The sequence below is a fragment of the Anabrus simplex genome, chromosome 1 (assembly GCF_040414725.1).
Source record: "Anabrus simplex isolate iqAnaSimp1 chromosome 1, ASM4041472v1, whole genome shotgun sequence".
Lineage (NCBI taxonomy): Eukaryota > Metazoa > Arthropoda > Insecta > Orthoptera > Tettigoniidae > Anabrus > Anabrus simplex.
The window spans coordinates 1,441,461,953-1,441,476,839 of record NC_090265.1 but is presented as its reverse complement, the minus strand read 5'-3'; the positions used below and the strand labels follow the sequence as shown (position 1 = coordinate 1,441,476,839).

The following is a 14,887-nucleotide window of genomic DNA, read 5'->3' as shown; positions in this document are numbered from 1 at the left end:
GATATACCTAAAAAAATATTTCCAGCAAGTGAAAGAAATAATCCAGGAAATGTTGGATGATGAGATAATAGTTAAAACAGCTACACCATACTTGAACCCTTTGGTAATCGTAAAGAAAAGCAACGGTAGCCTTAGAATTTGCCTAGACGCGAGGGCTATAAACGGGAAGCTAATTCCAGAATATGATAAGGTACCAAAAATTAAGGACATCATTAAGAAATTCAAGAACGTGAAGTATTTTTCTAGCCTTGATTTCACATCGTCATTCCATCATATTGTGTTGGAGGAAAAGTCACGACTATTGACTGGGTTCATGTTCGACAATCAAACGTATGCTTACTGCAGGCTTCCATTTGGGTTGAAAAACAGTTGTGCAGTTCTTATCAGGGCTCTGGATAGAAACTTGACAGCAGAAGTAAAGGGTTATGTGACTTCTTATGTTGACGACTTGATCCTGGCAACGAGAACATACGAAGAGCACTGTGAGAGACTTGAAAAGTTGCTGGATAACTTGAAGAACACTGGATTTAAAGTCAATGTTGCAAAGTCAAAGTTCTGCCAGTCAGAGATCCCTTTTGTTGGACATGTTATCGACGGAGAAGGAATTCGACCTAATCCAGCCAAAATCAAAGCAATATGTGATTTCCCGAGGCCAACAAGGATAAAGCAGATTAGACAATTCCTTGGAATGACGCAGTTCTTTTAAGATCACTGTGATAGGTATACCGAAGCGGCAGCACCGTTACAAGAATTACTAAAAATAAATAATAGGTGGAAATGGGGAAATGAAGCGGAAAAGGCGTTCGTACAAATGAAGGAATTAATGGCGAATTGTATCAGATTGGGTTATCCTGATTACGAGAAAGAATTCATAATACAATCCGATGCATCCAGGATTGGAATCGGGGCATGCCTGTATCAAGAAGAACCAGAAGGCGGAAAGAAGCGAACATATTTGGCATTTGCAAGCCGTAAATTAAGAAAGCATGAACAAAATTACACGACAACCGAGCAGGAACTTTCGGCAATAGTGTTCGCATTGCAGCTATGGGCGAAAATAATAAGTGGATATCCCGTGACCATACGCACTGATCATAAGGCGTTAGTCTTTGGTTTGAAGGCCGCAATGGCAAGCGAACGAGTAACGCGCTGGATATTATTTACACAGCAGTTTCAGTTGAAAATAGAACATTGTAGAGGAAAGGATAATATTTTGGCCGATGCTTTGAGTAGAAATCCAGAACAAACGGAAGAATTAGTACATCAAATAGAGTTGGATGACCGAGACGAGCAAATCATTGAAAGGCTGCGAACTATTGAGATATTACAAAGGGCAGATGCGAATATAGCTAAAATACTAGATAAATTGGAAGGACAGACTGCGGAAACGAACATAACACAGACATACCGGATTATAAATGGAAGGTTAAATAAGTATCTTCTTGAAGGTCAGAGGAAAGCACGAATTGTGGTGCCAACCCAATTACAAAGAGAATTAATATGGTTGACCCACCGGATCACTGGACACGGGGGTATTGACAAAGTTGCTAAATACTGTCTTGGAAAGATTTACCTGGAAAGGAATTAGGGCAATGATTAGGAAATTGATTAGGACATGTGACATCTGCCAGAGAACCAAACATAATGCAAGATTACTTACACACCAACCAATAGCAATACTACCAGATAGAGCAAAAGAGATATTCGCAATCGACATTTTTGGACCACTTCCAGTGGCTAGTAAAGGAAGAAAGTTTATCGTAGTAACGATGGATATATTCTCTAAATATATAGTTTTACGACCAATACAGAGAGCCAATTCAAAACAAGTCCTTCACGCGTTCATTAATGGTGTCATACCAAGAATGGGAAAACCTGAGATAATACTAAGCGATCATGGTACTCAGTTTACGTCAGAACAGTTCCGTGAAGCTATGGCGAGGTTGAATATAAAACATGTGATTTGTTCAATTAGGCACCCATCGTCAAATCCAGTAGAGAGATGTATGAAAGAGATTTCAAAGTTTTGTCGGATTTACTGCGGAAACAACCATTGGAGATGGATTGATGTAATACCAATAATTGAGCACAGTATAAACAATACCGTACATGAATCAACCGGACAGATCCCAAGTGTTCTACATAGAGATGAAATCCCACATAGGCCATGGGATGAAGTAATAGAAAGGCTAGTGGAGGATAGACTGAGTGCTCAGGAATTAAATAGTATGGTACGCGCAAAATTGGAGGATCAATCACGGAAGAGGCTCAAGAGATTACGAAACAGAAAGTTTCACCGTCAATTGAGAGAAAATGATCTTGTATTAGTCAAGAAAACGCCCAATTCCAACGTCACAGGGAAGGTATTTGCGAAATTTGCACATTTATATGATGGACCATATGTCATTAAGAAAGTGTTTGGAAACAACGCATACCAAATCGAAAATATGTCAGGGACATATAAAGGGGTATATAACGCAGCAAACCTCAAATACTATTACAGAGAAAACGAAGGATTAATACCAAATAATACCTTAGAAATCAGTGAGAAAAATAATGATCCCTATATTGAATGTCAAACAGATAATGGGAGTGAAAACGATCGAGAGTGATTATACGGAAGAAATTAGAAATAATCAAACATGAAATGAGATACAAAGAATGAGGATAATGTAACGTAAAGGTCCATTATACAAGTGTATGGAAGAGCGGATTAAATATGTTGTATCCAACATATTTAAAGTTAACGTGGAGGTGAAATGAACCATTACGTTACATTAGCGGCCGTAAATGTCATGGAAACAGTGGACAAATATGGCGCACAATAGCTTCAGGTGCAAGTACACAGAGTAGAGATCTAATAAATCGATATCGCCCGGCCGCAAGGAAAAAGAATCTCAAGAAATAAATAATGATCGACTGAAAAAAATTGAAAGAGAACGATTCTTGACTACCTTGAGAAGAAAGAGTTACAAGTTGAAGGGAAGCAGCACGACTTACAGAAAAGTTTAAAAAGGATCAACGCAACGTTAAATACGAAAGTATTAATACACAAACAGCAGAGAAGACTATATCCGCAAGAACATAAGGCAGAAAAGGAGTAGATTTGAAGGAAATATTCGTTACTGTAACACCTGAACTTAGAAACGAAAGGAAACTTCAGCCGAGTTATACATTGCCGAAATTAGTACCATAGCGGCATAATCTATTGTTTCCAGGAGGGAGACAATATCTGTTTAAGCGAAAGAAATAGCAAGAAGTAGGCCGAATTAGAGAAATTTATAAATTTAAAGAAAAGAATATTCTCGTCCAATACGAGTTTCCGAAAACAAATATTACGTATTTAATAGCCTACCATTCACCAGTACACTATGAATTCTACTATGTATTTGTTCTTTTATGATTGCATGAGAACTGGTGACAAGATGGACTCAGCTTAAACAGAGGGAAATGTTCGCTCAAGACTGAATAGCTCAAGCCAAGACCCCAGCCGGAGCCGCAGATGACGTAATCTTTGGATCGCAGGGATTGCCTACTCCAAGATGCCGTAGTCCAGAAGAGATCCAGCAGCAAAATCCCGTTACGAGATAAGTATTATGAATTGCATCATAATGAATTTCAAATCAATTGATGAAAAATATTTATAGGTGTACAGGAATGCGAGATGTAAGAGATGAAGTGCCAATGAAAGGATATATGAATATAAATGCCAATTATTAGCCGATGAAATATGCCAATTTATGCTATATAACTACAGTGCTAATGTGATAATTTTAAGGTTATTGGAAACTAGATCTGATTGAGTATTTGTGCATGTTTAGTGCCAATCAATACGTGTAGACCGTGAAGCGTTTAACCAGTAGAGATTATGAAAAATGCAGGCAAAATACGAGACGTAACCTAAAACTTCAGGTCAATATGTGTACCAATCATGGCCAGTACGATAATAGCATTGTAAGGAAGTGTTTGAAATATTACGAAGTTGCAGTGTATGAGAGAATAATCAGGTTGTTAAGTATTGCTACCGTAACACAGAGGTTATTTTAGTGGAATTGAAGGATGATATTTTTTAAATATGTAGGTATATATATATATGAAGGAAATGGAATGCTAATGTGGCAAGTCGTAATTAGAGTGTAGAGATATGTTTCTGTTCGTTGTTTAAGAATGGGATAGATGGTTGAATTGCGAATTCCTGTGTTACATATTATATTTATATTTGGATTAGCGCTGCAAGTGAAGGATTTTTTTTTTTTTTTTTTGGTATTTGCTTTACGTCGCACCGACACAGATAGGTCTTATGGCGACGATGGGACAGGGAAGGGCTAGGAGCGGGGAGGAAGCGGCCGTGGCCTTAATTAAGATACAGCCCCAGCATTTGCCTGGTGTGAAAATGGGAAACCACGGAAAACCATCTTCAGGGCTGCCGACAGTGGGGTTCGAACCCACGATCTCCCGAATACTGGATACTGGCCGCAATTAAGCGACTGCAGCTATCGAGCTCGGTGGTGAAGGATTTAGTCCACGTTGAGTTGAATGTATGTCTCGAGTCATGTATAATGTGTCTCGTTGTAACTTTCAGCGGAAGATATTGAGAGGTTACGTGTTTGTTATACATTACGTAAAATATATATTTAGGAACAGAATGGAGTCTCGCACATTTACATATTGGCAGGTCAGCGCATTAACGCTAATATGAAGTACGGTTTACTTTGACTAAGCATTGGCACAGCGAAGAGATATTTGAGAATATGTAAATATATTGGCACATGATTATGAATGCATGGCACGATTTTCGCAGGTTAGACTAACGTACTATCAATTCTATGGCACTGTGTACTAAAATTATTTGGTTTACTTTGTACATATGGCGATGTACTGTTTTAATTTATTCATTTTGGGTTATGATAGGAATATTAGTAACTGCATGGGTGTTTTGAACCCAGAGTTTAAACATGGAAATGCTTATCTCGTAACGTGGTGAGTCACAAACAAGAATCCAAACAACAATCCACACATGTATCCAAGTAAAAATTTGGTCAAACAGACCGAAAAGCAAAATGAAACTTAAATGATGCCCCAAAGAAAATCCCAAACAACATTAAATGAAAGATATTCCACTCCTCCTTGGTTTAATAAAGTTGTGGTCCCTATTTTTTCCCTTGTATCAATTTAAACATGGAAGATATGGTATATTTTGATACTTAACAAAAATGTAAGCAAATATGTTGATGACTTAAAAAACTTTCAAATATGTTTATCTCGGAAACCAAGCATTTTGAGAATGATATTTGTAATTTCACGATTTTCATTTCTTTATTGCCAATGGATGCATATTATTCAATTTTATTATACATTAGCATGCTAATAAATTAGATATAGATTTGATTTCGCATTTCTATTCCTTAAGTAACTTGTAGTATATAGTAATATGATAATATACGGATCTATTGAGTTAGTTTACGCTAATTATTAGCTAATGATCAGATAATTTCCTTGAAATAAGGATACGGTATGAATGTTTCAACGGACGGATACTCTTCAACGGAATCCGCGATTTATTTAAAGCCTATGGGAACAACGAAGCGAATTTTACCCTGAGAAGCGATTATACACCATGTTGTTGGAGCTCATGTTCATAAATTATATTCCAGTTTAGAGTCTAGGTATGACTTTCGACCCGATGCTAAAAATTTTATGGCCGGAGCAATATTTAAACATGTGTATATTCAGTTAATGCTCCAACGCGGCGTTATAGTGGAAGTCACCGCGAGAACATTAATAAAATAACAGGTGCAATACTAATGGATTTATTGGCCTTCGTCGGCGACAAGACTATTTCCCTGATTTCCTTGCTTATCATTGTATAATTCGGTAGCAAATTTTGGCAAACAAAATTCTAAATTCGAGGAGTCTACTGGAGACTGCATTTAAAATACAAATGAACATTGAATTAATGGGAAGTAACTGCAAGACGATGTATGAATTTCCCCTTAGGGAAAGGGACATCCAACCTCGTTTTACACACAGATGTTAGGTGGCTCAGGAGGTACAAATTTGTGTAAAATTTTTGAAGTTTAATAAGCTTAACAAAATACTGGGAATGTATTAATTTTTCAAAGAGCTCCTGTACGATATTTTCAGAGACCTTTTCCTGCTAAAAATGATTTATTGGAATTGATTCGAAAATGAACATTATTGAAGACATTGTAATTTGTGAAAGATGAGGAATATTTGAAAAAATCATCCTTCTGCGGGATTCGATCCATCGATCGCGCGCTTATAAAGCTGAGCTCTTGCCACTGCGCCACGAGCTCGCTGTGTTTTTCGCAAACGTAATTTGCACATAAACGCACTGCAATTCTTAATTAATTTCTCGGAAACGGCTGAGAATTTAGCCTTACCACTTGCACCTGCTATAGCCCTGATCATGCCCTATATGTGTACTAAAGATGGATGGAATCGGTCACTCAAGAGCCATAGCCTCCCTTTGTAAGTGAAATGATTTTTAAGGCAGGGGAGATGAATACGAGCAGCTAGAAAATGATGAATGATTCTGTGACCTTTTTCTCGTGGATTTCACAAATTTAATGAAATGAACCTACAGCTGCGAGGTAGAAACAGGTGGGTCCATTGCTGAGATGACCAGCACAGTTTCATGCTATAAAAATAACTTGTGGTGAATGATGACTGAACTGAAAAATGCCTTTGATAATTTTACTAATAATACAAGATCGGCTCGAAAAGGTCACAAATTTCATTTTCAGACACAGAAAAATTTGTGGTAGAAATAGGTTATGTTATTGAAGAGTACGGTAAGCACTTCTACTACCGTATTTCTAAAAAAAAGTGGAACAATTGTCAACAACATTTCATATCCATTCAAATGAGACCTAAACATAAAGAAAATTGCTGCTACTATCAATAGCATTTAATCAATGAACAACTTGTCTGGTGAAAATGCGATTAGGCCTACTAATTCTATATTTTCCCCAAAAAGTTTGTGTCGAACAAGAATAATTTTGGAATTAGCAGCGAGAGAAGAAATCCGAACTTGAGAAGGTGCCGTGAAATGCTACACTTGTGTTTCCCTTCGACGTGTTTGTGTGAATCTGCATTTTTTGCATATAAAAATGACAAAGAGTAAACAGCGTTCCTGCGTGATTAATAGTCACATTCAAGATTCCATAAAACTGGCTCCCACCCATTACTCACCTAACTTCCAACATATGCTGAATGACATGCAGACCTAGATGTAACACTGATGTAGGAGGTATGGATGGACAGCACATTCATTACCGGTACATACTGATTTTGTTACAATTTTTAAATTCTATCGTAAATATGTAATTCATTAGTTACTGTACCTGTTGAACCTATTTAAACCTATGTTTGTATTACCTTATTTTACTTCTCATATGAACGACCCATTGAATGTCGGGTTTGTTTTGAAGATGTGTAATTTGTATAGTATTAAGAAATAATGTCAAGCTCATACTGACTGGTAATCTTATTTCGACAATACCTATCATACGACACGATCAAAACTTTCGGGTGTGATCCTCATACAGCCTTGTTGGTATTTATTTTTAGAAAATTAATTTGAAAGTTGTAATAATTGACAAAACGTTGAAAAATCAAATACCCCTTCGAAACGTAACAGCAAACAACTGATTCGTAACAATTTGCCTTTGACACTGTAGCCGATTTGAATCTGTAGAATTCTCTAGCGTTTGCCACAACCATTTTGAAGTGTAACATATCAAAATTTTTAAAAAATAACTTGAATGGGGATATATTTAAAAATGAAATTTGTAAATTTATTTTTGCAATAAATTATGTCATTCTAATAAGAAAAGTTCAAGTAATTTATTAAGCTACTTTTAAAGAAAAAATATGTTTCATTTCTATGAAGAATGGCTCCCTTAAGGCCACAGCTTCTACCCATCCAGTCTTGGTCATTTTCAATATCACTGTTGCCATAAACCTAAAATGTGTTAATGCAAGGTTGAACAGGTTGAGAAAATCAAACCCTTGTTGTAGCCCTTGAAATAACAACCACAATCACATTGATCTGCGATTAGGCCTACTTGTCTGTGTTGAACAACTCAGAGATTTTGAATGGAAGGCTGCTCTTGATACAAAGTAGAAACACACAGTGATACCACTTGATTCTCCTGTGTCAACCTGAAATATAAATTTGTAATACTTAAAAAATAAAACTACAGATCCAAAGGTCACTTGTGACTATGATCAGCTTGACAGTCTCAACCTCAGAACCCTGTTGAACAGCAGTCAGTAAATTTAGGCAAATTAATTTTTTGAATAACCACAATAATAATTACTTGAAAAAGTGAAACATTAGAGGAGGCAGAACTGTCCACAAGGCAAAGTAATTAAAAATGAGGACTATAATCTGATGATTGATGAGATGATGTGGAGATTGAAATTAATATTTTAGTTCATCATTAACAAAATGTCCGGCTCCATGGATAAATGGTTAGCGTACTGGTCTTTGATCAAAGGGGTCCCGGGTTCGATTCCCGGCAGGGTCGGGAAATTTAACCATAATTGTTTAATTCCCTTAGCACGAGGCTCTGTGTATGCGTCGGCTTCATCATTATTGCATCCTCATCACGACGAACAGGTCGCCAACGGGCGTCAAATCGAAAGACCTGCATCTTGCGAGTCAAACATTTTCTCGGACACTCCCAGTACTAAAAGCCATATACCATTTTATTTTTCATGAAAAAATATTCCTCGACTATTTACTAGTTCACGTAAGGTTTAAACCTGAGGCTTTCATATTCAGCTGCTTGTCATGTACTTACCTACAGACTTTACGATAAGAGACATAAGTCCATCGTCCACAAATATACGATCTCCAGGTTTGACAACTTGAGTAATTCGCTCATAGTCACAAAACACTTTTTCTACTGTTCCTTTATCTTCCATATCAGAGTTGGTTGTAAGAGTAAACTCATTTCCAGTAACAAGCTGGACTTCAGGTGATCCATCCTGTAACAGTGGTAAACAATGAATGCATGGAAATACTGTACGTTATTCTAGTAGTAACTACTAACTAAAACAGCATTAAAGCAGGCCTCTTAGAGGGTGATTTGAAGAGCGGAGAAGGTGAGGGGGATGGTTTATAAAATGATCTGTCCTGGCACTTGCCTTGTTTCAGGAGAATGGAAAACCACGGAAAACCATTCTCAGGATAGCCAAGAGTTGGGACCAGCTTCTCCACCTCCCGAGTGTAGATCTACAGAGCTAATCAAAACTAGCTGCTTTTAAGACGAACCTACTCGGTTATGTAGTAATATGCTGCATTTCTCTTTTAAACAAGGGACATCCCTTCCTCTCGTGAAAGTATCTTCAATTAATTTGAATTAAACTTGAATGAGAAGGTAAAAACGTGCAAAACATAGTACCTGGCTTTATGGTTCTTGGTGTTCTAGAAACATCCGTTTAACAATATTTTGGGGCCCATAAAGATTCTATTGCGAGATATAGAGAAATGTATTTATTTCTGCTTTCCCCATTTGGTAGCTACCAAAAAGAAAAGGCTTACATCAAAAATGGATTGATAACTAAGTTATAAAAGTTGTGTAAAATATGTCCATAAATGATTGGTTTACAATATTATACATATTAATCACTAAACGACAAGAGGATCAGATTCCTCACTACTTAACATATCGGCCATATAGTAAGTCACATGTGTACCAAGTTTTATGAGGACTGTGCTGGATTAAACACGTATGCATCCGCAATTTCGATCGTTTTCAACATTTTATTTTTCAACCCTTCTCATCATCATACCTATAGCTGCCTCTGTGGATCCGTGGTAGAGTGTCGGCCTCCGAATCCCAAGATAGCGGGTTCAAACCCGGCAGAGGTAGTCGGATTTTTGAAGGGCGGAAAAAAGTCCATTCGACACTCCATGCCGTACGATATCGGCATTTAAAAAGATCTCTGGTGATACATTTGGTATTTACCCGACAAAATTAATTAAATCTCAGCCATAGACGCCCAAGAGAGATCCGGTTTACTCTGTCTGCCATCTAGCGGACCTAGAGTAAAACGGAACGTCAAAATTGATGAGCAGACAGCCAGATGGCGTCAAATCGAAATGTCTGCACACGGTAGCTAAGGCCATACGACTATTATTATTTATCATACCTATGGGGGCTGAATAACTACATCCGGAGTATCATTATTCCCCCAGCGACCCCAAAAGCTATGGAGTGTACATTAATATTTGTCGTTGTCTATTACTTTTATATTTCACCGGTTTTTGTGTTTTATATATTTTATCCCTGCCCCATAGCAATTTACTTCTTCCATATTGTAGGTCATGTGTGTACCAAGATTGGTTCATAGGTATGCTAGAACATGTACAAATACGTCCTTAAACTCGGTCACTTTGGATGTTTTCTTTTCACCCGTTCTCACCCCCACCTCCACCCCCACCCCCTGTCGTTTGGGACTGAACATTATCTTAAACGGCAACCAGAGTGTAACAGTTGATCTCAGCGACCCCGAAAACTATGGATTAACAGAAATATCGCTCGTTTTCGGTTAAATTTTACATTTCGCCGCTCCTAAAGTATTTTTTCCAGACAGTAAGTCCAATTTTGGTTGAGATCTATGCTGGAACATACGCACACAGATCCATTATCTTGGTCATTTTGGAAATTTTGCTTTTCAACTTTTCTCACCGCTGTGCGAAAGGAGGCTAAACTTGGACTTGGACTTGGACTTCGAAAAAATACGGAGCGCCACTATTCATCTCAGCGACACCGAAAAGAATGGATTCGACACTATTTTCGATTATACCTAGATCTCCCCCCCTCGTAGGGGTGCTACGTTTGTCATACTTCCACGCAGTTTGTCTTCTGATAGTACCGGTAAGTCATAAGTGTACTAAGTTCGGTTGAAATCACTCCCGTAGTCCCAATCAGTATGAATTCAACACTAATATAGGTCGATTTTAGTCATAATTATATTTCGTCCCCTTCCTTAGGGCTTCTAGAGGAGTCCTGCCCCAACAGTGCACGACCATTTATCAGATCATAGCAGAGGTGACGTGGGCGAAATGTCAGTCAAAGACACAGGAAACTCGTTTAAAACACGACGTCATTTGTGTCTACTATATACAGTATATAGAAGACAGAGTTCTGAAGCACAGTAATGACGTGATGAAGAAGATGACGAAGACTTAGTAACTGGTTGTCTGGTTACCAAGGTGTCGGTTTTCTATCCGTACAAATTTTCCGATGCTAATTTCAGATAGACCCCAGCCTCGAAACCTACCTATGTTCAATCTGGCACTGAATTATGAAAGCATATACGATTAACACACGATTAACTGATGAACTAGGAGTGGGAAGGAAGCGTCCGTGGCCTTAATTAAGGTACAGTCTCAGCATCTGCCTGGTGTGAAATGGTAAACCACGGAAAACCATCTTCAGGGCTGCCGACAGTAGGGTTCGAACCCATTATCTCTCGGATGCAAGCTCACAGCTGAATGGAACTGATAACAATAGTTTAATCTTTCGGGTGAGATAAGTGTTTACATGAACTCAGCCTAGCGATCAATGGATCTACTCCAGACAGCATTAACGTGTAAATATTGAGAAAACATCTAAGGGAGACAGAATGTCAGTCATGGTGATCCTTAGAGGGGTAAATGTGTGATCCTATATAAACAGTTCACCCCTGCTAACAGCTGGGTTCATCGACCAGAAGGGCTTAAGAGCAGCGAATAGAAGAAGTACTGAAAATGAGAGCAAATATATATTCAGGACTGCCGCCGTTGTGGTAGTGAGATAGAAACACTTGTTCATGTCCTTGGGGCCTGTTAGTTTGACGATACCTTGAGAAACAGTAGGCAACATGCAGTGCGTTTGGACGCTGAAGCTCTCAGGGAAAAACGGTATCAGGTTCACGGGGATATACACGGTTTCTGGTATCGGATCACACAGAAGAATCGACATCATAGTCATAACAACCTGGCTCGGCGTCTGGCACCATTATAGATCCAACTATCAGATGAGAATATAGCGAGGAAATAAGATCAAAGTCCAAGACGAAAAGCGCTGCATTTAGGATCCAACGATTTCCTATTATAGAGAGATATCGTTTAACAAACATCAAGGTAAGTTGATTAATTTAATTAATTTTAAATATAATATTGTTAAAAGTGAAATTGTTATAATTTACGACTTGTTTCTTTTTGGTATGCTTTGCACACAGCAGCCCCCGGTTGGACGAGGCAGAATTTAGAAATAAATTCCTTATTATTATTATTATTATTATTATTATTATTATTATTATTATTATTATTATTATTATTATTATTATTATTATTAGTTTTGCACTATTACAATGCCAGATGTCTCACAGCGATGTATAATCGATTGATTTTTGTTGTCATAGTTTGCCAATCCGTAACTTGAAGATAACCGACATCTACCGATTCAGTACTTGGAGCCGAAGTGTTACTAAAAGTTTCGCGGATAGTGCACGAAATGGTAAATCGCGTCATCAAAATACAGGGCAAGCATAGAATAATCGCAAGTACTATATAGCCATAATCACATTTCTATAGATCCATACGATGTTGATGATGCCGTCGCGTAATGAAGAATACTTGTAAAAAGGAAATACCTCCTAAGTAAACAGATTCAGTGAAAAGTAGGACACTTTAGGGGTTTTAAATGATCCACCGGACCCCGGACAATGGTATAAAAATGAAAACATGTCCGAATAAAAGAGGATGTCTCCCTATATGCACACCACCTAGACCCGTTTCGAATTCCGTAGCTGCCGAGTTCCCTGAGTTGTTCAACAAACCCACCCCTCAGAAGTAAACAGCTGTAAACACTCTTGGTTGCTATGCTTACACAATACAGAAGTTCAATCTTTGTATGGCGGTGACAGATATTCCTAATTACTTTTTGTTTGCTTAGATTTTCATAGTACCGGGAGGGAAGCACATCGCCGAGTTCTGAGAAGGCAATCGTAATGGGTGATTTATCGTTAACAAGAGCATCGTTAAATCGAAAAATTGGCATTAAATTAATGGAATTAAGTGCCAGGACCGGAACGTTTTATCGTTACAGAGGGGATTATTGTTCTATCGGTAATCGTCGTATGCAAATTTCACTGTGTTATTTTTTCTGAAAAGTCTACACATTTATAAAAGGTACATTACCAGCTATTTAAGTATTGTAATACTCCTTGAATAAATCTCCACTTTAGAGCTACTTACTCCCTCTAGCAGTCCAGTTCGTATCTCTGGACCTCGAGTATCCAAAGCCAATCCGAGAGGAACCACATTTCCACGGCGCTGACTGACGTTCTGCACAGCTTTACGTAAATTTACGATAGTTTCTCCGTGATATTCATGAGAACCATGCGAAAAGTTCAATCTAGCAATGTTCATTCCTGTATCAATGAGCTTCTCCAACATTTCAACACTTCGAGATGCGGGGCCTGGAATAAAAGAACAATAAAACAGAGGCGATCCGTTTACATAATGAGTGTTCTTATATGACTAAGACCAGTCGACTGTATAGTTCCGAATTATATATTATTAAAACGAATTCGCTTCTGGCCAATGAGACATAACATAATTACCCTCTGAGAATGAAAAAACTGTTTAACAACATCATACTGCCTGTGGCCATCAAATTAGGTAGTGAGGAAAACTGCGCTGTCGTCAGGTATGGGAACGACGAAGCGATAGTCGAGAGTCTTTACCACTGAGCACAGATTAGCAACAAGAAACAAGAACAAGAAACTCCTCTGAAGCTTCGTCTTCTGGAAGAGCTTAAGAAGAAGGATGTAGCCAGCCAAACAAATCAGTAATAATTGCGAATGTATTGCAATACATGCAGAAGTTGGGTGACTCACATTTTTTGCAGACTGTGAATTTCAGGGGGGCAAAAAAGTGACTGCATAATGTGTTATGTTAGGCTTCATTCTGTCCAGAAATGTGTTAATAATGCGAAATATTCACCCAACCAAAAAAAAAAAATTCATCTCCAAGGTAAACCTACGCAAGTCAGGAAAAACTTAGTGTGTTTAGTAGTTTTGATTGCGATGTAGCTAGGCGAACTGTGCTAGAACTGTATGACCATGCGTATGAAGCTAAGAGAGAAGTTTGGATATAGTGGAAGTGCCCACAGACTTGACCTGTCGGTGGCCTTCGGTAGGGCGTGCCTGCCTTTCCGGCGTAATACTGGCCTTATAATGTCGCCGCATGCTCCGACGACGTAACACCGTTGCCATAACTTTTGAAACAACCTACGTACAGTATTGAGATAACAGCAATGTAACTCCTCGTTTTATGTGGAATCCGTAGCATAGTGATGTGACTTGCAGTTTCAAAAATCACATATGCATGCGCTTGGATTCAAATCGCATGATCTTGCTGAAAAACCAGAGGTAATATCACTCAGCTATCACGCCTCACGTCGTGAGTGAGGATGATTGTCATCTCATAACATTTATTAGCTACGTAATAATACAACAAACAGACGCTAATCCGGCAGTGAACAGCATAATAATAATATGAGAAAGTTTATGAACTGTTGTAATGGCATGTGGCCCAGGTATAGGCTGGTGCAGGTCTTTCGAGCTGACGCCCTGTAAGCGACCTGCACGTCTGTGAGGATGGGGCCCTACCCAAGATACATTCTAATGTTAAAGACGGCAAAATACCTCGCCCCTAGGCCAGAGGAATTAAGCAATGAAAGTTAAAAGATCTGACCCGACCAGAAATCGAACCGGGGCCTCCTTGGATCAAAGGCCAACATGCTAACAATTTATACATGGGATCGTACTTACAGTAGTAAAATATTATAATGCAATTATC

At 38.3% G+C, this 14,887-nt stretch overlaps 1 protein-coding gene across 1 annotated transcript in view; it reads right to left on the bottom strand.

The window, feature by feature from the left end:
• LOC136860530 (pyruvate kinase-like) overlaps positions 1 to 14,887 on the bottom strand; it is a 272,168-nt gene that overhangs the window by 175,013 nt on the left and 82,268 nt on the right. Inside the window, exons 3-4 of the mRNA XM_068225910.1 lie at positions 13,280 to 13,503; positions 8,832 to 9,018 (exon numbers count right to left, since the gene is read on the bottom strand). Coding sequence (XP_068082011.1) covers positions 8,832 to 9,018; positions 13,280 to 13,503 — 411 coding nt within the window. The remainder of the gene's footprint in view (positions 1 to 8,831; positions 9,019 to 13,279; positions 13,504 to 14,887) is intronic.